General features: G+C 40.4%; 1 protein-coding gene across 1 annotated transcript; it reads left to right on the plus strand.

Moving 5' to 3' along the window:
* The first annotated feature begins 5,376 nt into the window (after positions 1-5,376).
* On the plus strand, positions 5,377-23,379 carry ALX1 (ALX homeobox 1). The gene is made up of 4 exons (XM_066184595.1): positions 5,377-5,632; positions 7,834-8,138; positions 11,704-11,832; positions 22,786-23,379. Exons 1-4 carry the CDS (start codon positions 5,398-5,400, stop codon positions 23,104-23,106), a joined length of 990 nt encoding a protein of 329 aa, XP_066040692.1. The 5' UTR covers positions 5,377-5,397; the 3' UTR covers positions 23,107-23,379.
* The last annotated feature ends 133 nt before the right edge of the window (positions 23,380-23,512 follow it).

Raw genomic sequence — 23,512 nt, forward strand, 5'->3', positions numbered from 1 at the left:
TAAGAAGCGTCACTACCTGTTGCAAGTAGAAAATTTTCGAGGTTTGTCCAGCCCTGACAGCCATCCTTCTTTTCTAACGGGGTGACTTTCCCGTTCGCCATATTTCATGCCTGACTCCCGAATATGCCTTTGAGGCACATGGTATCTTCATTTTATCTGTGCAGGTGTCATTCAGGGTATCTCCTGAACAGCTGAGGTTCTACTATTAGAGCGCCAAACTGCAGGAACCGCGAAATGGTTGCTGTCGTTACGTTCGGGCTGTTTTGTGGACTAGACCTGGAAATGTCTGAACCTCGAGCCTGGCTGGGAAAGTGGGAAAGGCTCCAAGCTCGGGCCCAACCTAATGAGAGTTGACGCCACTTTCCCTGTGCGAGGTGAGTGGGGCTCAATATACCCGTCCGCTGCCCACGCAGAATTAACATTAAGTTACCGAGTAGAAGTGTAGTCGATTTGCTCCTACACTGTCACTGATCTCTGAATCTACAGATCCCAGGTTTCTGGTAAAGTCACTCTAAATAGTGTCAATTAAACATTTCCTCTCCGAGCGGAAAATCTTAAAGCTGTCCACGTACACCAGAACTGATTTATGTTTTCTCAGGTGAACAAAACCTGCCTGTTAGGAAGAAAGTTCGTTAAAGGGGGCTTGGACTGGGACTTTTTGCAGCCTAGCTGCGGAAATCCGAAACACAATCTTTATTTTCAGGGATTAAAATAGTGATGCTACACATACCCCAACCCTCCCTCCCTCAAAAAAATAATAATAATGACCCCCCTCCCCAAAAAAAGAAAAAAAAAAAAAAAGAGGAAATCCAACAGTCCTCAAAACTCAACTTCTTTCAGCGTTCTTTGGGAGGCAATGCAGTTCTTTTTGCTGGCAATGAGAATATTTCACATGATTCTTCTCACAAACAGGATGTCTGCAAAATTATTGCTCAGCCAAGCTAGGTTTTGGATTGTAACTTGCAATTCGCCACATTCCACTGGGAGAGAGATATGGAGCGAGCCGAAGAGTGTCTTTTTACATCTTTTTTTTTTTGCTTCCACATATCAGGTCGGTTCCCAGGACCGAGTGGCAGAGACCGAGAGGCTAATTCCTCAGAGGATCTCTCCAGAGTCTACGCCCATCTCGTGCAATAAAAACTCCGTGTCTGAACATGGACATGAAATGAGCTCCTAGATAAAGCCTCAGCAAAGAAAGAAGAAAGCTTGTGGAAATACTGAACCATTTGAGCACCTGTTTTTCAAGACAGACAATTCTCTTCGTGTTTCACACACCCTCTCTCCCTTTCCCCCCACCTACCCCCCTGCCCCGCCCCCCCCCGCCCCCCGGCGGCTATTGGGGTGCTTGATCCCATTCAAAAAACACATACGCTTCCCTTCTTCCCCTATAACCACTCCTCAGCCGCCCCTCACTGCAGGGCCAGCCTCAAGCGGAAACACCCAGCCCTTATCTTCATAGCTTCACCTTCCATTTTCCCAGACCACTGCAGTGTGCCTATGTGGAAGGAATTGAATAATACCCCCAAAATTCGTTTAGCCGAGTGCCACTGTAGCGCGAATTTCCTCCCATTCAATCCTTAAGTAAATTTCGTGCTTTAACTCCTCTGGAGGGAAGGGAAGTGTTGGTGTAAAAAAAAAAAAATCTTTCTGTGCTACCATCCATAGTTAAAAATCGGTATTAGAAATGGGGAGGAGGGACGGGAGAGGATAGGGATTCCTGGACATTTGAAAGGGAGATCATGGCCCATATTGCTGCCGTTCTCACTTTATTTAAACAAACGCAAGGGTGAGAGGAGAAGCCTTCAACAAGCAGCAGCCCTGTTTCGGCTGGAACCTGCCATCACGAGCAGCAGTGGCGGCAGACCCAGAAACGGAGGTCCCAACAGCAGTCGCACACTTCTCTTCACAAATTCTTTGACTGTTCGGCAGCGAGACGTTTGAAATTTATGCAGGATCCCCGTTCCTACGCTTGGTCTGTAACTTCTGATGTAAGGAAGGGAAGGAATGCCAGGACGGCGGGGATAAGGCAGCCTGCCGTCCCCGCAGGAGAGCCCGGCAGTCCCGCCGAGAGTCCCGCGGTGTGCGCGCCCGGCTCGTCCCGGTGGACAGACTTCCCCCAAGGAGCTCCTATGCGCTGCAGGGGCGAGCTCCTTCACACCGCCTCTGGTCACGAAACGTCTCTCCGTCACACATAACACCCTTCCACAGAAGGTTTGGGAGATACTCCATCTCTGGAAACACAGCGGCACATCTGCATGCAGCTCTTAATAACGGGGCTGCCTGGAGGAGGGAGTAGGTCCCTGAAGAAAGATGCTTTTCAAAGCTGTCTCACCTCAGTACAGGATTTTTTTCCCATTGCCGGCATCTCCCCCGGGATCTGTCCAATCCCTCTCAAATGGTTTTAGCCCGCTGAAGTCAGCTTTCTGTTTTAAAGCTTTTGAGGAGAACGAATCCCATACGTGGCGCCAATTCTCCCCTAGGTTACATCTCTCCTTCCCTTTGAAGTTCGCTGGGTTGCAGAGAGGTAAATGAGAGTAGAATTTGGTCCCTGGAGCTAACAGTGATGTGGAATCACTCTGATTTTTATTTATTTATTTAGCATTTCCTGTTGAGGAAGGACGGACTTTAAGACCCGGTTAGAGTTGGTATCGCGCTCTATATTTAATACTCAGATATTGTAAATATATATATTCATATATGTAAATGTCGGCGCTAATCTCGGCGGAGAGAGCTTCGCAAAGACGGGGCGATAAGGGAGAGGAGTCTCCGCTGGGGGGAAGATGCTGCAGGAGGGCCGTGTTTTCTCAGAGGAGCGGGGGTGAGGAGCACAGAAGACGCCGCAGCTCGTCCCCCAGCTCGGTTCCCAGACGAGGCCGGCGCTTCCAAGGCTCCGCGGGTCAGCCGCCGCCGCCGGGGTGTCCCGATCCTCCCGAGGGGGAAGGAGTGCAGGGGCTGCCGGGGTGCGGAGCAGCTCTGTGGGGAGCGAGGACTGCCGCCGCCGGGGCGGCTCCTCCGCTAGCGGGACGCGCGCAGCGCCGCGGAGGCAACTGCGCTCCCTCCAGCCACCCTAGAAAGAGCCCTGGTGCTGCTGGCAGCTCCTGGGGGGTTTACGGTCATAGGAGATGCTCCTTATCCTCGGCTTTCCTGGAGTTTAATAGTTGTCTTTAAAGAGGGACATTTATTGGGATAAAAGTGGATTTCAGGCTGCAAAAACTTTGCATGTGTCTTTCATTTAAAAGACATCCAGAGTTCCATTTTTTCCCTCTCTCTCTCCCTCTCCCTGTCTCTCTTCCTTCCCTGCCCCCCCCCCCTCTATTTTTTCCCCCTTCCCCAAGGCGTTTAGTGCTTTTAAGGGACAGTTATAAAAACGCTGCCGAAGCGCCAGCACACGGAGTTGCGGGGGCAGGGAGAGGATCTATTTCCCCGGGTCCGGAGCAACAGTTGTTCCAGAAGGTGCGAGGAGGAAACGTGTCGTTTTTCATGAGAAATCCCGGGACGGGAACTGCCCTTGGAGCTGCCCCTGGGGCAGGCTCCAGCCTCTCTCCCGGGGCAGGCAGCGAGCTGGCCTCCGCCGCACCTGGCCACTCATCGCGGGCACTTCAATTCCTCTTCACCCGGGGTCTTACGAAAACCGTTTCCACCTCTCCGCCCTGGCAAAGCGGCGCTCGCACACCACAAAAACAACCGTGCCACCCCAACTCCCCGAGCACCACCTCTGCCCTCTGTCACAACGGGTGACAGCAGCCCCGGCTCGGTGACGGCGGCAGGTAATGCTGGGAATTGGGACGGAGATGTACGGGCGGCGGCCCGCTCTGACAGATGACAGGGAAAGGCAGACTGTACGTGTGGCGGATGGTGGCCACAGCTACTCGACAGTGGTACCTGAAAAAAAACCCCACCTCCCTCTACCCCTTTCTCCGGGAGAATATCAAACTGGAGACCGGCTGAAGAAGGAAGGGAAGCTGCCTGCCGGGAAATATGCCGGACCCGAACTGGCCTTTCCTTCACCTTTGACTTGGGTTCACAGGAAAGGTCTCTAAACCTGTCCACAGCCCCGGCAATCCAGCGTTGCACCGGTGCTCCAGCCACTCATTCAAGCCTCGCTTCTTCTCCCCTCCCCGCCCCAGTGGGGGAAGGGCCCACCGAATTGGGTTCTAAAATAGCCTCAGTAGAAAAGACAAGCGCGGGCCCATGATGCTGAAATCTTCATCTGAAGTGATTGCAATCTCCAGTTTGCTTTACTTCATCGAGTACCCCTTTTACGAGGAAGCACAGAAGATCTTTTCTGTAATTCGTGCCTTTTCGAAATAGTCCACTATCTCTCTCGCCTGTTTTTTAAATCTTATCAATGTGTCCATGGACCAAGGAATTCAACACTTCAAAGCTCACACTTCGGGTGTAAACCGCCCACTTTCCCCAATATCCATAGGAATGCGTTTATGGTTCATTTATTTTTCTTTTTATTACCTAAGACTTAAAAAATGTTTTAGAAACAGTTTTGTTTTCTAATTATAATATTTCAGGAGATTTAAAATAAAGGTCCGTTTTAACCAACCACTTTGCAGGCACACACATTGCCAACCCCAAATACACACAGAGGCAGACTGTTTGAGATCTGTTTCATAGCAGACAAATTCTCTTTTAGGCCAGTTTTTGATGTGAGAATTCTAGTTTTAAGTTTCTCTGTTTTCCATTCCCTCTACACAAACAACAGTCTATAATATTTCTTTCTCTGTTTAACTCTAGGACAACACTTCTGAACTGGCTAATAAAGAAGGAACACCGGTTCTTAATTTTACAGCTTCAGAGAACAGGACTGCAGCTACCGACGTATCAGTCAAATCGATTAAAGAAGATCCTTTACTTGAGGGTATGTGCCCCTGAAATTACCCCGCTCTAAGCCTCTCGGGGAGCCGGGGGGAGAGGGAGGGAAGAGAGGGATTACTCTTTCCAGGACGCCTGGAGAAATGAGAATAGGTTGCAGAGGGGAAATGTCCTCTTTATTTGTCCTCCCTCCCCTCCCTCCCATTCTCCCCTCACCCTCCCCGAATGCTTGTGTCTGTCTGAAACAGATTTGTCTGTCGAAAACGGGCCTGGAACTCCCTCCTGTGTTGGGATTAGGTCTTGGGGGACCTGGGGTGGAGTTAGGCTGCTTGCTTATTTTCATATTCATTAGAAATGGGAGGTTGCACAAGAAGTCCTGCTGAGCTTCAAGATATAAGAGCAACTTCGGGTTCGCCTTTCAAGACAAGAAAAATCAAAGGCTCAGAGGCAAAACAGCTCCCTAAGCACTGAACGCCTCTTCCTCTCTCTAGCCTTTCCTCCCATCCACTCACTCTCCCTCCCTTCCTCGCAGTCCAGCCTCTGTCTAGGGAAGAGGCTCTCAAACAGCCTTAGATGATTATGGATTTTCTGAGCGAGAAGTTTGCCCTGAAGAGCCAGCCGAGCAAGAACAGTGACTTTTATATGGGAGCAGGAGGCAGTTTGGAGCACGTTATGGAAACTTTGGACAATGAGTCCTTTTATAGCAAAACGTCAGGCAGCAAATGTGTACAACAGGCCTTCAACCCTCTGCAGAGAGCCGAGCATCATGTGAGGCTGGAGAGGACATCACCCTGCCAGGACAACAGCGGTGAGTCCTCATCCCAGGGTTATTCTCCCTCCTGGAGATGTACGGGGGAGGGCAGGGATTCTCCCGTCCGGAGAGACCAAAGGCAGCTGTGCAGCCTTCGGATCTGGGCATGCGAGGGGCTGTCAGGTCGTAGCAAAATAACAATAATAGTAACAATACTACTGTTATAACACTACTACCACTACTTTAAAAAAAAAAAAATGCCGGGAGAAGGCAAACGCCTACTTTGAAGAGGTCTTTTCCTTTCAGTGCAGCCCGTCAGCTCCTGCCTTCCCCACCGGCCCCGGCCCGGGTCTCCCGGCTGGCCGAGAGCGCAGCTCCGGGCACGCCGGCGCAGCCCGCCCGCCCCCGGGGCAGCCCGCCCGGGGAAACCACGGCCCGGCGGGTCCCGGAGGGTGCTGCAGGACACGGCCGCCTCCCGGTACCTCTCGGCACACCCTGCCCACCCCCGGCACCCCCTGAGCGGCCCCTGGTCCCCCTCCGGCCGATTCCCGGCCACCCCCGGCCCCGCTACGAGCCTCGGCGTTTGCGCCCAGCAAACTCCCTGGAAAAAGCATCGCCGGATGTCGGTGTCGGAGGGAGCCCGGACACGGCCGGCTCTGCGGTGCCGATCCAGAGAGGGAACCGAAGGTCGCTTGGTGGTCTTTGCTTCCTTCAAATACCGTCCAGCGACGGTAGCGGCGTTCTCTGCCGTGTTCCAAATGATGCGTAAAGGTGAATCTTCCGAAAACCACGTCGGTCATCCAAAGAGTAGTGTAAAACATTTTATCAAGTATTAAAATTTTCTAGCTTAGAGGCAAGGAGAATGTGGAATGTTTTCTTTTTAAAACATTTTAAATCTTTCTCATTATTCCAACATAATGAAAATCGGTATAGAAAAAAAAAATCAAAAACAAATTCCTAGAAAAATTGGAAACCACGGTTAAGATCAGCTGCAATAAGAGGACTAACAATATCATATGTTTTTTGACTTAATATAGTCATTGAAGTATATGTATTTTTTAGAATGTTCTTTTATTTGTATGAAAAAAGAGTAAGAAATATTGATAGATTTCTTCAAGTGTAATTTAGAAAAGAAAAATCCATAGAAAATTGATTTATACATTGGAGTTTTTCTTAATTAGCTAATTTATTGTGTTCCTGGAGGGCTTTAGGGCATTTCCTCTCTATGTATGTGTTGACGGTAAGTATCTAAAAATTGTTTCATTACAATCAGCTCGAAGTGAAAGGAAAGAAATTACTGAGAATGTGAGAAAATCTCAAAGCAAGCTTATTATGTTACTTATCATATTTGTAAGTTTTAATTTCTATAGAGCTTTAATCTTTTTTTCCACCTTTTTCTTAGAAAAGAAAAAAAGGTTTTTTTGAATTCTTTAACTTATCTCATTACTTCTCCAGTGATGTACGATAAGTAAAAAATATTGAAAAGTAGGACATGTTTTAATTTTTTATTAAGAAGCTACTACAGAATATTTTTTATCTCTACCACTCAAGTTTTACCTAAGACAAATAGTTCTTACAATCCCTTTACAAAGTATATGATACAATCTCTTAATAAGTTAGTATTTTGCAGAAATGCCCTGTATTTTGTAACTGTAACAAACCTCATTGGAAACAATTCCACTTCACAAATTCAAAAAAAGGTATACAGGATTTATTGAATTTTAAAAGTGAATTTAATTTTTGATTCCATTTGCTTCTTGATTTGTCAGTTTACAGCTATTAAGTTTACTTCACTGTTAATTTGTATTTCATAGAAATAGAGGTTTTTACATTTGCTTCCAAGTTTAAAGGCACGTTTGTCAATAGCTTTGTGCCTCTTCTATGAAAATCTGTTTTGGGCTAAGATTCCTTATCTATACAACTCTAGCTGATGCTGATTTCATGGATTGTTAACTACTTTAACGGCAGTAGCGGCAGAGTGAAAATATCCAAGTCTCTTGCGCAGTCTCCTTACTCTACAAATTTTCAGATGATATTTTCAGACACAATTCTCAGTTAAAATTCAATGCGATTTAGCACTTTTATTCTATCTGTAGCTGATATAACAAATTCCTGTTCTGTGATCTCATATAGAAATAACACCGCCACGGTGGAATCTTGTTCCTCGTGAAACTGCTTTATATGAACTCCTGAATCTAAACACCTCTCCTTCCCCCTTGGTCATTTATTAACCAGCTGTTAACCCACCTTGTATGCAGTGAACTATGGGATTACTAAAGTGGAAGGACAGCCTCTTCACACAGAGCTGAGCAGGCCCATGGATAATTGCAACAACCTCAGGATGTCTCCAGTGAAAGGGCTGCAGGAGAAGGGGGACCTGGATGAACTTGGTGATAAGTGTGACAGCAATGTCTCCAGCAGTAAGAAGAGGAGACACAGAACAACTTTCACCAGTTTGCAGCTGGAGGAACTGGAGAAAGTATTCCAGAAAACTCACTACCCCGATGTCTATGTAAGAGAACAGCTAGCTCTGAGAACAGAGCTCACTGAGGCCAGAGTCCAGGTAGGAACCAGATTTCAGCATTTCTATGACAAATTGTGCATTGCAGGAATGAGTAAATTATACTCTTGGGGATTGTACAAAAGCCCATAAAGCTAAAGTAAACAGCTCGTTTTGCCTCATTTCTTTATGGACATGAGCTGTTATGCTCATGTAGTGCTAAAATAACTTGTTATTTTTTAAAATGGCTTGTGTTACAGTTCTGAACACTTGCTTAGAGGATGAGAAAACAACATCAATAGTAAAGCTGTCTTGATCTCTTGTAGAATTCCAGGCAGTGAAAACATAAATTGTTACATGTAAATCTCCCACTAAAGACTTGCAGTTCAGACTGATGACAATGCACAACTCAGATGCAGAGAATTCTCTGTGTGTTATGGCATGAAAATTGCAGTCTAAAAATTCCTTGTTTCTATCCAAAGAATGTGCAATGAAACTGCACATACATAAATGTCTATAAATATCTATATATCTGTATACCTTTATTTACACAGATATGTGTGTTTGTGTGTTTTGTCCCTCTATAAAACGAGGACATAATCCTTTTATCTTTTCTATAGTGAATGATCCTAGAAATCCCAAAATTAGGAAGTACAATTTCTGGTTTTTAAACTTTCGTAACTGATGAATAATGTTATTCTAGTTTTTGGAACGAAGCATACTGATGACCACACAGCGTATTTTTTGAGTATCGTAACTACGTACAAATGTGATTCATTCAGTATATGCTTATATAGAAATCTCAATAATATTTATGGCTTTTGATGTGCAATGGTGAAAAAAGAAGCTAAATATCCAGGAAATGCAGCCTTTCCCTTGTTAAGAGGTCTTCTGTTAGAAAAAGGTGTGAGCCACATTTTGCAAGTTTATCCTAATTTTAGATATCTTCCCTGTTCTGGTAATAATCATTATTTCAATTTAGAGAATAACAGTGCTGTTGATTCTTACAGACTGGGATTAATTTTTTTAATTTAGTGACTTGAATATGATAACAACTTCACAACTTGTAATTAAACACATACTCACACATGCATATAGAGAAATAGACGTCAGTGCACATGCATACAAACTGAAATTAAATAAGAAACAACTTTCAGAAGGAAAGCCAGCTAATTAATTTTATAAAGAAGTGTTCCTTTCATGTCTACTCAAGCAGGCATCACATTTGCTGTTGTCATCAGAAAACAGAGTCCAAAATTGTGTGTTCAGTTATGTTGATGTGATATCAACAATGGTGATGGGATTTGTTTCAGTGGCTTTTAACTCTTTAGGCTCTGTACAATCCCTCTCCTTAATTTGGTACAGCTTTCCAAGTATGACTTCCATTCATTGGGATTTAATCTTGACTTTAAAAAAGGAAGGCAGCACAATGTTAAAACACTTTTCTAACAAATCCTAATTCTGAAATATGGAGAAGTACTTCAAGAACAAATTAATAGTGAGAACAGGGAGGGCAAAATTGGACTAAAGTGTGTCATCTCACTTTTTATCACTTTTTTTTTCCTAAGATTTAGAGAGTTTGCATAGTAAGAGTATGAAAAAGAAGACAGTAAGTGAAAAACATATGTAGATGTCAGACTTTCACAGAGTATCTATTTCCATTTTATTTAAGCATGTTCTTACCTTTCTTAAAGGATAACTGATCTTTGCATTTCTCATATGCTAAATATGAAAGGACATGTTGATCATTTCTATCCAGAGTAGCAAGAGTATTCCATCACAAGATTAAGCAATTTGCAAGGCCTTACGTCATTAAAGGCAAGCATCTGGCAATTCAAGGATAACAAGCAGCAGATTTCTACATTGCTTTGTGGAGGCAAATGGTTACTTTATCTCTGCCAAGAGTAAGTTTCTAGTAAAGTGGTGTAAACAGAAACATTTTGAGGGATTGTCAAAGGAAAAAACGATGTGCTTTTTCTCATTTACTTCTATGAATTCAAGCAAATTGTTTGAATTAATGTAGCAGAGTGATCAGCTGGATATCTTACCCACATTTCCCTTCACCACCATTTCATCAACATCCAATTTAATATTTGTCCTGCACACATGCAGAGAGAGCCAACCTGAACCAAATTTATCTAAGTTGTTCTCTTTCCTGCTGCATGTCAGTCCAGTAGTTGGTACCCATTTTAAGAAAATTGTCAAGGTCTTTTTCCAAGGAAAGAGTTTCATGACTGAATTTCCTTATTGTGTCCTTGATGCCTCCTGTGAAGACAGGAGATTTATTTTTTTTCCTTCCCTTTTCTTTTTGCTGAACCTCAGGCATCATAAATAACACAAATTTACCACCAAGTTTCCTAACAATGTATACTCAGGACTTAAATGCATGAGCCTTGCTTTAATTGCGGAATCTTTTAAAAGATTGCACATACTACACCTCCCACAAGTCCTTGGGAATCAAAATAAGTAAAATTATGTCCTCATTGGTAAGCAGTATCAAAAGACAGTTGAGTTCTCCAAAGATCAGTGCAAGAATGGAATTATAAACAAAACAGTGCTATTTTAAAAATCCCACAATGTGGAATCCCTCAAAATACAGGAAATACCTATAAAAAACCACCATTCATGTATGTATATATCAAAATGAATTAATGATCAATTTAGCAGGATGATTAACCAAGGGCATTGTTTCCTTTAAAAAAAATAAATGGTTCAGTTAAAAGTGTGTCTTCTTAAAAAAGTCTCAGTGAGCTTGCTTACACCAGAACAATAATGACTGGTTGGATATTACTCTTATACAGTGTTACTTTTCTTAGCAATCCCCTTTATTCATCAGGATAATTCCTAACCAGTCCAAATTAAACTGTCTGAAAGACAAAAGTGAATTATTAAGACCATAGGACAATGACAGTCATAAGCAACAGAAAGAAATGAGCATAAAAGGGTTTTTTGGTATAACACTTGACACTCAAATATTACAGAACAGACCAAGGAGTACAAAGAAATTTAAGCATAAAATCTAAATTATTCCATCGTCCAAAGTGCAGTTTTTTTGTCCTCCATTATAAGAAGCAGATATCACTTGACACCAGTGTGAAAAAAAAAAAAATCCCAATAGTTCAAAAACTGTCTGTGACATGGTGACTTTTTATTATCTTCCTGGCCTTTCAGCCTTCCTCATAGCAACCTTTCCTACTGTGCAGACTACTGTTCTTGTGCCAGTTTTTCCTGCCTTTTTATTACTGCACTTGATAAAGATTATGGACACCTCTAGGAAACAGATTATGGGTAGTCATAGCAAGTCAGTGGGCATGGGAATTTAAGAGAATGTTTCTTTACTTGCTACTGACTGATCTTTCTCAGGCCTTTTTTTTGTTTGTTTTTTTTGGATGGGTTTCTTTTGAGATAAAATAAATTAAACAATATGTACATTTAAAATAGCCAGCAATAAGTTAAGTCAATTTGCAAGATGGAAACAGTAAAAAATTAATTTTCAGGTGGAGAACTTCTCTTTTGTAGATAAACAGAAATTTTCAAAGCCACGGTCCAAAATCTATTATTTTCCTAAACCCCTTTGCACGACATATAATTTTGTTTACCCTGATGACTCGATCCCTGTGTACTGTAGGTTTGGTTCCAGAATCGAAGAGCAAAATGGAGAAAAAGAGAACGGTATGGTCAGATCCAGCAAGCTAAGAGCCACTTTGCTGCCACCTATGATATATCTGTTCTTCCAAGGACTGACAGCTACCCTCAGGTATGGTAAAGACCAAGCAGTACTTTGGTTCTACATTTGGCAGCCGTCTTAACAGCTCTGGTTCTGTATACTTTGCTAAGATGAAGTGTAAACTCTCTGATCTCTAGACAGCTTCCTTTTGATGTGTTAAACGTGCACCATTTCTTTATGGACCTCAACAGACCATTAAATAGAACAAGTCTCCTACTAGCATGAAACCATAATATATCCATGAAAAATCAGAGCTGAATGGATACTGCTGGAGGAGAGTGGCAGAGGGGCAGGACAGCTCTCTCAGTTGTAGTTGGTTTAATTTGTTTTTTTTTTTCTTTTTTAGTTTCCTGTTAATAAATAGTAAGGTGTAGTGTACTGTGTAACAAGGTCATAATCTTCTGTGTCTGTTCTCCAGTCCTCTGGTTTACTGCTTTACCTGACTTTGTTTTAGTACATTGAATATTTTTATTCTGGAGCCATTTTTTTCATGTCTCTGGCTTCACATTGCCTTTACCACACAATTAATTAAAAACAAAAAAACCCCCAAAACCAAAACAACAACAACAACAACAAAAACCACATGCAAAGCAAAAAAACTTGCATGGTTCGGTTCCACTACTGGTGCTCTGGTGCCCTTCAGTGTCATTAGGTGGGAGATCTCTGCCAACCTTAAGAATATGTTCATATTCAGTGTGAGCTGGCTTTGGTCATGCTCTAAATTGGCTGAATGAAGAGTTCCTTAAGGTCAGGGAAGAGTGGCTGGAAACTGACCCAGCAGAGAAGGGCGCTGGTAGTCAGCAGCTGAACATGAGCCAGTGCTTGCCAGGTGGCCAAGAAGGCCAATGACATCCTGGCCTGTGGTGCAGGAGCAGGGAAGGGATTGTCCCCCTGTGCTTGGCACTGGTGAGGCCACACCTCAAATCCTGTGTCCGGTTCTGGGCCCCTCACTAGGAGAAGGACGTTGAGGGGCTGGGGCATATTCAGAGAAGGACAACAGAGCTGGTTAAGGGTCTGGAGCACAAGTACTATGAGGAGCAGCTGAAGGAGCTGGGCATTTTTGCCAGGAGAAAAGGAGGTACAGGGGAGACCTTATCACTCTCTGCAACTGCATGAAATGAGATTGTAGCAAGATGGGCCCTGGTCTCTTCTCCCAGGGAACGAGTGACAGGTCAAGAGGGCATAACCTCAAGCTGAGCCAGGGAAGGTTCAGGTCAGACAACAGGAAGAATTTTTTCACTGAAATGGTGGTTAAACATTGGAGTGGTGGATTCACCATCCCTGGAAGTGTTCAGGAATAGACTGGAAATGGCAGTTAGTGCTATGCTTTAGTTGACATGATAATGTTTGGTCAAATGTTGGGTCTGATGATCTTGAAGGTCTTTCCCAACCTCAGTGATTCTATGATTCTATGAATATGATTAACTATGAACCAGGGGTCTTCAGCTCATGTGTCATCCACTCAGTTTAACGTGCTTTACCTCCAAAGAGGTTGCATATTACTAGGTTTGGTGCCTGGGTCAGAGCTGGCTTGTGTACCAGCAGCTCAGAACATGGACACAACCATTTCAGCTGTGCTGGCCCTTGTAAGTCTGTCTGGTTTTATTTTAAAATGTAGCAGGGTAATAACCCAAATTGCATTAGCAACTGCTGCATGACTCTTTGTTTAGGTGGGTGGACATGATCTTAGGTAGGCCCAGGTAGATTCACAAAGACATAGATATGTGTTCACTCACAGATCCCATTCAAGGCATTCAACTCTCCTTTGAGGGTCTTTCTGACTTACCTATAGCACCACAACACGTGATACAGGGATCAGTGCTGAAGCTTTGGGATTTCTAGACTAAATTTGTGTCTGCTGGCTTATCTTGTATTTTTAGTGGGATTCCATCTACGTATTTTCCTAAATGACCAAAGTTTCATTAGTATAAGATAATGGAATAATATAAGTCATTGGTAAGCACTTAAAATTATTGTCCTAAAATTAATGTTTTTCAAAAATCCCACATTTTTAAGCTATATTATAATATGATTTATAAAATTCTAACCCAATAAAGTATCAATTCTGTACTTTCAGATTGTTAAAAAGATTGATTTGCTGCATTTCTGTTTGTATTTTTGTCAAAAAATATTGGCTAGACAGATGACACAACTAAGCTCCAGCCTGACAAATATTTCCATCACTAATTAATAGATTCTTAAAAAAAGGAGATTAAAGTGCAAATACTGGTCCCATAATCTTAGATCAAGCACCTCTAAAATGTGTAGAAATACCAAAAGTGTACTCATTCACAAACACTAATGGGACGTGCTCACCTACAACCACAGACTGACAGACTGCAGGGAAACAGAGAGGCACAAATGTGTAATTGAGTCTGCTCACCTGCATGAGAATGCTGCCTTGTGCTCTGTACCTCAAGAACAGGAACGAGAGGCTAAATGAAGGTGTGAGTGCACTTTACATTGCCTGTTTCAGCTGAGTGCTTGCACAAATAGCTTGGCTACATGATAAAAAAAGAGGTAGCCCACTCCTCTAAGAAAAAGTTGGCTACTTTTCCATATATATGTGGGTATCCAGGTAATTATAACAGAAAATTTAATAAAAAATCATATCCTTGCCAACCTGGTAGTAATTATTCATAGTTGTCATATTCTCAAATCCTCTCCTTCAGTAAAACCACATCTCTATCGTATATATAACATTTCCAGTGAGATGCCTGAGACAATGAAAATCTGTTTTAAAACCACAGTGAGTACTAACATCACTGCATTCAGATCTTTTGAACTAGATTATCATTATTGTGTGCTCCACTTACGGAAAACAAATATACAGCACCTGACGTTATAAATTCATCAATCTATCCCACATCTCAGGCAGAAAAGGCATTTAAAATTTTTTCATTTTAATGTTTTAAATTGATTTCCCCAAAATTCCTTTATTTCAGTGTAGTTAATGTAAGGAAAGAAAACAAATATCCTTTTTTCCTTTACTTTTATTGCCATACCACTGTACCACAGGCACTTCTCTTGTGACAATGAAATAGCCAAATACGAGACAAGCTTTCCCATACTTTTAAATAAATAATTTTTCTTGTGGATTGTGGAACATAGGTCACTAGATCTTACTTAAGAATTACACAGAGAAAAACAGACTACCTGTTGCTGAAAAAAAAGGTAGGTTGAATGTTGAAAAAGGATGAAATCAAGCTGAGAAGTTTACAGCTTTATGGCAAAAAGAGCTGGAACAAATATGAATTTCTGGTGTGCATTATGAGGATTTGCAGCCAGCAGATTTTCTGTTTTGAGTCCAACCATGGATATGTTGAGAAAACACATCTTAGCTGCATTCCAGCAGAAGCATCAGTTTCTTGCAGTCAACAGAGGGTGTCGTGGAGACTTCTTCCCCAATTATCTTCATCAAATACAAATCAACAACATAATGTTGCTATGCATTTTGTGACTTCATAAACCTGAGAGTTTTTTTCCTGTGAGAAAATGAATCTTTCGACTCATTTCAGACAGAAGGTTGGTTCTGAATGTGAAAAAGGTTGAGACTGGAAGTGAACTCTGAAGGTGGTCTTGTCCAACACCTATCTATATAATCCAGTCTATTTTTGTTTTTAAATTCCGCATCTTTATCTTCACAATAATAACAATTTAGATTCTTTGGTAGACCATAATTATTTGCTTTGCTCTTTCAGTCTAACCTTAATTATTTCTGCAGTATATTGACTTTAGATGTTGAAATTTGTTTTGTTTTCTTTGTTTTTTAATTGCTCATCTATCTGCCAAGAAATTGAATGTCTCCTAAACTGGCCACATCCTGCATGCATATATCTTCCATTAATTATACTGTCGAAACCTGGATTACAGAGGAGGGCAGTTTGTACAATATTCTAGAGCAATCATCTGTTATTCAAATGTTTTTTTTCAAGGCTTTAACAACATTGTGCTGAAAATCAGATTTTTCTAGGAATATTTTATGTGCAGTGATTTTCATTCATTTTGGTAAAAGTTTTCAGTTTCATTAGTTTCAGTGTTTGAACTTCAAGGTTCTCTTGCAGATGCAACACATTGTGGTCTAAGTCATCTTAAGTGCACTCAGGAAAACACATATCCTAGACAGTTTTAGCTTAACTAGCAATATCCTACCAATGATGTGAACGTGAAGATGGCCCATCTTAACATCAGTGGGGAAATGAATGCAGTTTTGCTTTATGGGGAAGTTTACTTCGTTTCACTAGAGTGAATGTTAGTAAACAAGCTATACTTGATTTGGTCACTTAAATACAGTGTGGAGTGTTGTTAAATATGTCTCAGGATATCTGAGACGCTGTTGAAGTGTTGATGAACAGAATTTAAAAGAAGGATCCATCCTTCATTTTAGGCAACTGTGGCCAGATATGTACTAGACATTTGTGTTTAGGAAGTTTAACCAAAGGGACTTTTATGCCAGACATGGGTTCCCTTTACAGCTGTCAAAAATTTGATCAATTAAATTTTTTATTCCTAAAACATAAAGTATAAATAAGGTAAGATGATCTCTAAACAGTTTTTTTTTAATTCTGATACCTGGTTCAGCAGCAGTCATCTGTAGTTATCTTACACAGATGTATAAATGGTATGTTTGAAGAGGAACAATTAAAAGCCTGTTTAGCTTTGTTCTTCCCTTGTCTTATTGGTATTTATTTGACTCCTCCTGCCACCCAGTGTTAGCCCTGGAAGGCTCCTGTTACAAAGGGTACTTGACCTCATCAGATTTAATGATTGCCTATGAGAACTAACAAGAAAACTTGAGACAAAATTTCATATTACCCCTTCCTTATATATGCACACAAGAACCTATACTATAATCACACAGACTTCCAGTTTTCCCTGTGTGAATCAAATTGATAAAGCTGTTATTTTTATAAATAAGTGCACCAGTATATAAACGAACATTAAATTGTATCATTGAAAAGAGGATAAAAAAGGTCAACGTTTTTCTCCTACCTAGGCTCATTAATTTCTTTGCCTCTTCCCTCCTTCTTACTTGTTCTTTGAATCATGTTCATTTGTTGTAATTTTTCTTCTAAGTTCCTTTAAAAGGATTAATTTTGTCACACCCCTCTACTTTCCCTCTTAATATCACATGTAAAATGTTTGTTTTTTTTTTAATTTTCTTGAAAATGCAGGCAAGACTTGGATATGATAGAATTTAATTTTTTGTTTCAGGTGAAAAAACTCAATCTAGTGCAGGTGAGAATCCTAAGACAACAGTAGCTTTTCAAAAGTATGGGAACCTGTGATATAGAAGGTGTAGAAAGAAAGGAAAATGTTGAAATCTCAGAAACAGAAGGAAGAGGCTGAAGTTTGCATTCCATCCGCCAGAATGATAAATCAAATTAATATGTTGAATAGCATGGCATCACATGATGTGTTGGCAGTCAAAGAGTGTCAAAGTGGTATCAGCATACATGTCTTAAGTACCAAGTCCTTGGATCATCATAGTTTGCTCTAGCCTTAGTACATAAGGCTAATCCTCGTTAGCAATAATCAAAGTTACATGCTCAAATTAAATGCTCATATGGAATGTATTAGACACCACATGTTATATGACATAAAATTACTTTTAACTGCAGTAGACATATAAATGACAGTTAATCACAATAGTTCATTAAGGCTATTGGTACACTGATTTAGCAGGAGTAGATGTGGCAGACATATCTGAGCTAGCTTCAAAGAAGTTTTATCACACACTCATGCTGTCTAACTGTGACAGCATGGAACTCAGGCTGAGCCATCACCTGTATGGTTTGTGTCTTGCTGCATGTGTGCTCACTTGTCTTGCTGTGGCTGATCTTCCTACAAGAGAGGAGTGACACTTCTAATCTTTCTGGGTGGTGTCTGTTCCACACAAAGTAGCTTATGCACTGCATTTTTATTTTTTCTTGGTAATAAACCACCACTGTATGTGGTCCTTTTCATAGTCTCAACATTCAGTTTGTTGCTCTGTGGGGGTTTTTTGTGAAACATGTATTTCTTTAAGTGTGAGTGACTTTACTGGGGCTTAATTAAACAGCATATTTTTTTATTTTCCAAGATACACAAAATTCTTAATAATATTTTTCAAATTATGAAATATTGTCTTTAACTGAATCATAGAGTTGAAATATAATTAATCCATATTGCAACTGGCCTCAAGCTTGCAGCAGGGAGAATTTACAGTTTACAAAACATCCCATACAAGAATGAAAGCTTGATGACTTTTCAAATCATACCCTATTTTGAAGCTCAGCAAACTTGTTTAAGTGTGAAATCTAATGGTCACATTTTTCTTTTGTACACCATGTGTAAGCCAAATGTGGACTGAAGAGGTCTATCACATATTTTAAAACTGTATAATTAAACCTCTCCTAATTAGCATTTTATTTATATCTGAAAATTGTGTCTAGATATAAATGTAAAAATACAATGAGAGTGGTGAAGTATTGGGACAAGTTGCCCATAGAAATTAACTAATCCTTCCAGCTGGAGGGACTCAGAACACAGCTGGATGGGCCTTGAGTAACCTTATCTAAATTCAAGAGTAGCTGCAAGCAAGGGTTTAGAAAAATAATCCCAGAGGCTCTTTTCAGTTTAAATTTTTCTGAGAATCTACAAGCATAGGAAGTACAGGCAAATTTTTACCTGTTTTTTGAATGTTCTGAAGAGGCACCAAGAAAAAAAAAAACTGGGGAAAGTTACAGACCAAATTAATTGTGCTGATGGACTAGGAATGATGAACGCATGCAAGTTGTGAACTAGTAGTTTTGAGCAGTTTAACAGCTATCGCATTTAATCTCCCAAAAGTAGCTCCTTGTGCTAGCACAGATTTGATATTTTCTGGCAGTGCAAGGGGAGGAGTAACAAAAATTTAACAAATCAGTCTGACATTCACATGTTTTCCATAATTACATAAATTCTTAACTCTTCATTTAGTGCCACTCTTGTTTTCCACAGAGTAAATGTGTCATTTCTAATTACTTACTAGATTAATTATAACAACATTCAGCACATACAGCATTTGTTATGTAATATAATAATAACATCTCTTGATATCTAGAGATCTTAAGAGATTAGTATTTTGTTTCCCCTGTGAAGCACTAAAACAGGTGCACTCAAATAGAAGCTGTGTGTGCTCACAGGGATGTCTGCTGAAGACGGTCTCTAGTCTGAACAGGCAGGTGACTGAAATAACATGAGTCTAAAGTTTGATGATGGGAGAACAAAGCCAGGGAAGTGATAGTAAAACTCTCAGAAAAATTTGATATTTGTGTGATTTCTCCAGGGGTTGCATAGAAAGGCTGAAGCTCAAGGAGCTTGAAAGTTTAACAGAAAAAAGCAATGACACCAAGCAGGATGTCCAATTACCTCAGCTCATTTGCCTCTGCGGTGTCTAACAGAAGGTGCCTAGGAAATGATATCAAAACCATGTTAACAACCATAACTCTCCTGTTATGTTCTTGTCACAGCTATGAAATCCTATTTCTTTTTCTATCAGGAAGGGTGCATGTGCATGTGTATGTGTGTATTAAGCATACAGTAGGTAAATATATTGAAGGGCTCTGGTAATTTCACGGTAACCACAAGAGCAAAGCTCAAGTTGTTTGTGATGTTAACAGAAACCAGAGATGTGTTGTATGTATGGCCTCATTCAGAGTCTCTGAATTGCCTTTTATAAAGTTCATGGATCACACAAGATTTTAAGAAGAAAAATATTTTCTTTAAATTCATGTACATAATGTCGCTTTTCCTTCTAACATACCAGAAGAAGGTCTGATCATTTTGACTTATTGTGAAACATTACTGTATTTATTTTTAATACAGGAATACCTTCTGCACCTAAATTTCACTACAAGATATTTCTGTTGTAAATCCTTGTAAGGAAACAAAAATTTAATACAAAATGTGAAGTCACTCAGCCAACTAAAATGAATAGAAAATTGATATGACTGAAACCTTGTTTTGGAAAGCCTAACTGCCTCTTTAGAGATGATGCAAAGCTTTCCTAGTGGCATTCCTGACGTTAAGTTTAATAATTTGCATTCCTTTCTCTAAGGAAGAAACCTAGGGCATTCCTTTAAAACTTTTAGAAATTAATAGCTTATTCATGTATTCTTAAAAAAGACATTGGCATATTTTAGGATTTGCAGCTAAATTCTGTTCTTATTTACACCTGTGCAATCTCACTGATCCTAAATTGAAAGGGATTTGTCTAGGATAAACATATCAGTAAAACTGGCGGTACTAGACTTAGTATACTCCAAACTAAACTACTCAAAATATGGAAAGAAAGAGTGATTTTGTGACTTCTCCAGACCACAGTGGTTATTGGGCTCTTTCTAATTGAGCCTCTGAACCTTTTGAAGACTTTCCATCCTGACTCTATTAAAGGCAAACCGGTTCATGTTTGTATTTAAACTTTTTTTTTTTTTTTTTTAAATTCCTCCCATAATTATATCTGTACTGCCTGGGTGACTGCAGTATTTGGCATAGCATTTTTTAGAAAGAAATTTCAGTAAGATAAACGAGACTTTGTTGCATGTAAGTTAGCTGTGGAAATTATGAGCTCCTTCAGAAGTAGCTCATGTATTAGACACTGCATAGATTAACTTGTTTGTCCCTGGGGAAATTTGTCTGATTATAAGTCAAGACTGGCTCAGGTAAGTTAATTAAGGGGTAAAAAGGCAGCTGGGAATCATGTCAAATTGTAGGAACCCTCCCATGGACTGATGTTTGAGTCTTGTGAAAAGTGATTGTGGGAGGAGGCAGCTGGAAAGTTCTTAAACTTCTTCTAGATTTCCTCATGTAGACTTCAGGAGGCCCACAAGAAGAAGGAAAAATCTTCCATATCCTTCCTCAGATGCCTTACTCCCTCCATTGCTTCCCAGCAGAAACCTGAGGTGTGCCCAGCTATGTGGGTGTATGTGTGTGCGTGGAAAGGCACGTCCATGAGTGTGTGCGGAACTACAACTGCACACATGCATGTCTGTGTAAACAAGCTGAGCACACCCAGAGTTTGAGGAGATGTGTTGCTACCATGATTTTCCCTCAGGCTTACAAAGAAAACTGAAATGGAGTATTTACTGCATTATTATTTTGCTGCTGGAATTCCCAAGGAGCCCAGATTAATTTGTCAGCTCCTGATGACCTTGCTAATACAACAGTTTAAAATATTAACTTTTAAAATAAGACTATTTCATCCTTCCTATCTGCACTAGATCTCAGCTAGATGAGTTCAGTGAACCATAATTTATCGCTTTAGCTTGTTGGTGGTTTGGTATGTGCTGTTGCAAAGTGAAAGGACAATGGGAGAAAACACAACTCTTCATCCTTAGAAACATGTTTTCATCCTGTGTGTGCGTATGTGTGCGTCTGTCATAATTCATTACTTCCCCTGACCTCTACTTGGACAGAAAAAAATCAATCAGCTAGAGAGATAACCTTTATATCTTAAATTCAAAATTCCTTTGTCTGTGGATTTGGAATCTGAATGTAAAATTAAGTTTGAAGTGGTAATTCACTTTTCAGTGCTAACTGAAGAGTAATTGAGTTACTCCAACATATCTCAGAGAACAAAGACACGTGGGTTTAATCACAGTGGATCAGGGCAAGGATACACTGAACAGACAACAGATTTTTAGAGTGAAGACGAATTTAGCAAAGGAAAACAAATCAGGAAGGATATAGTTACTGGCTGACAAGATCTGTACTGTGAATGGGGGTTAAAAATGTCTTCCCTGATGTTATTTGTACATTAAAAAAAATCAACATTCAGGAATGATATATAGGTAAAAGTGGAGGAGACATACAAAGCTGTATATTGTATAATGATGTGTGCAAAGGAGGAATCACTGGGGAAGTTTGAGTATGTCAGAAATTATATCATATTCATGTAGTACTAATAGAGAGTAGAGAGTTTGGAAAAACAGAAGGGCAGTTGCTGAGTGTGAAGTTTGATCAAATCAAAGTGAACAGAACAGGAATGAAAGACCATGCAGTCTGAGATAACAGCAAGAGCTGACTTATGTTAAGTCTTAAGAATCTTCCTGTCTGTTCATCTAGTAACAAACAAGTGACAAATACCTATCCATAAAGAGCATCTCTACATGGATGGTAGTAGGCCTGAGACTCAGAATGAAGCTTTAAGAGACTGCCAAGTATAAAAAGGATTATACATCAAAGCTTGAATACGTGGTTACTCCAGACATTGCTGGTAACCACAAAGTTTGTGTCCTGGTCTGTCATGTAATATTTTCTAGGGGTGTACGATGCAGCTTGTTAAGGCCAAATGCTGAAACAGAAATGCCCTCAAAGTATAGTTTCACGTAAAAAATCATCAAAAGAAATTTTATATCAAATCTATTTTTGAAACAAATTTAAGAAAAGGTATTGAATGTATTATCAGAAATTCCTGTGTTTTAGGGTTTCATTTGTTTTAAAGTAATTATGCAAGGCTTCTCATGATGAAATTTTTCAAACATTTGTTGGGCTTTGTCACTTGAGAAATCTGAATTAGTTTGTTTTGTTCACCCTTTTCCTACCATTATAGTGGGAATTCTAATAAAGAGAATCATTAATGTTGAAAACATCTATGATCTTGTACACTCTTTTTACACCTTTTCTCTGATGTCAGTTGTGTATTTCCATTAATTTTATTGACTGGCTGGGCTGATGGCATCCTGAGGTTCAACACTAGACATCATATATGGATCCACAGGGCAAATGGATGACAAAGTGAGGAACACGACTCATCAGCCCTTGCTCTTAAGTGAACAATCTTTATTCTGAATCATGTGATCTCTTCATACAATTTTCTAACATGATTGGAGAGAACTTGTTAAATACTTGTTGTTTGTTTCAGCAGAGAACTAATTATGTGTGAGGTAAAGCAAACCAAGCATTGCAGAAAACAAAAAATGAACTATCTAAGTTTAATTGTGTCTGTTTCATATGTTCCAGATTCAGAACAATCTGTGGGCGGGGAATGCGGCCAGTGGTTCTGTGGTTACCTCCTGCATGCTGCCACGAGATACGTCCTCCTGTATGACACCTTACTCCCATTCGCCCCGTACAGATTCTGGCTACACAGGCTTCTCAAACCACCAGAATCAGTTCAGCCACATGCCCCTTAATAATTTTTTCACTGACTCGTTGCTTTCTGGGGCAACCAATGGACACGCTTTTGAAACCAAGCCAGAGTTTGAAAGGAGGTCTTCCAGCATTGCAGTTCTACGGATGAAAGCCAAAGAGCATGCTGCCAATATTTCTTGGGCCATGTAATATAGCAGTACCCTCTCTAAATTTCTTTTTTTTTTTTTTAAGCTAACTAAAACCAGTTTTATTTCCCATATTTAAAGGGAACAACAATAAGCTGCTGTGTGTGGAATGCTAGAAATCACAATATACATAATGTCTGCTTAAAGAAATGCAATATAATATTTAACAATAAACCAAGAATAAACCAAATAGATTTACATTCATCAAGCTCAACAAGCCCTCTTTGTTTTGCTTTTTATATGTGTTTTGTTGTACCCGCTGATGAAATATGATTATAGAACCTGAAAAAAAAAATAAAACTACTAAGCAAATGTGTCTACTCCATGGTTTTTAGCAGTCCTGTATAAAAAATTCATGTTTTTCAAAAGCATACTTCATAAAGGAACAACTTGCTAAAGGATAAGAAATT

This window comes from Chamaea fasciata, unplaced genomic scaffold, assembly GCF_029207755.1.
Source record: "Chamaea fasciata isolate MVZ Bird 193981 ecotype frontalis unplaced genomic scaffold, bChaFas1.0.hap1 SCAF_5, whole genome shotgun sequence".
Taxonomy (NCBI): domain Eukaryota; kingdom Metazoa; phylum Chordata; class Aves; order Passeriformes; family Sylviidae; genus Chamaea; species Chamaea fasciata.

Bases quoted from the DNA above. Each gene is read 5' to 3' on its own strand.
- ALX1 (XM_066184595.1), top strand. From the start codon at position 5,398: ATGATTATGGATTTTCTGAGCGAGAAGTTTGCCCTGAAGAGCCAGCCG. The intron at 5,633-7,833 runs GTGAGTCCTCAT...CCTTGTATGCAG, and splicing joins ACCCTGCCAGGACAACAGCG to TGAACTATGGGATTACTAAA. The intron at 11,833-22,785 runs GTATGGTAAAGA...CATATGTTCCAG, and splicing joins GGACTGACAGCTACCCTCAG to ATTCAGAACAATCTGTGGGC.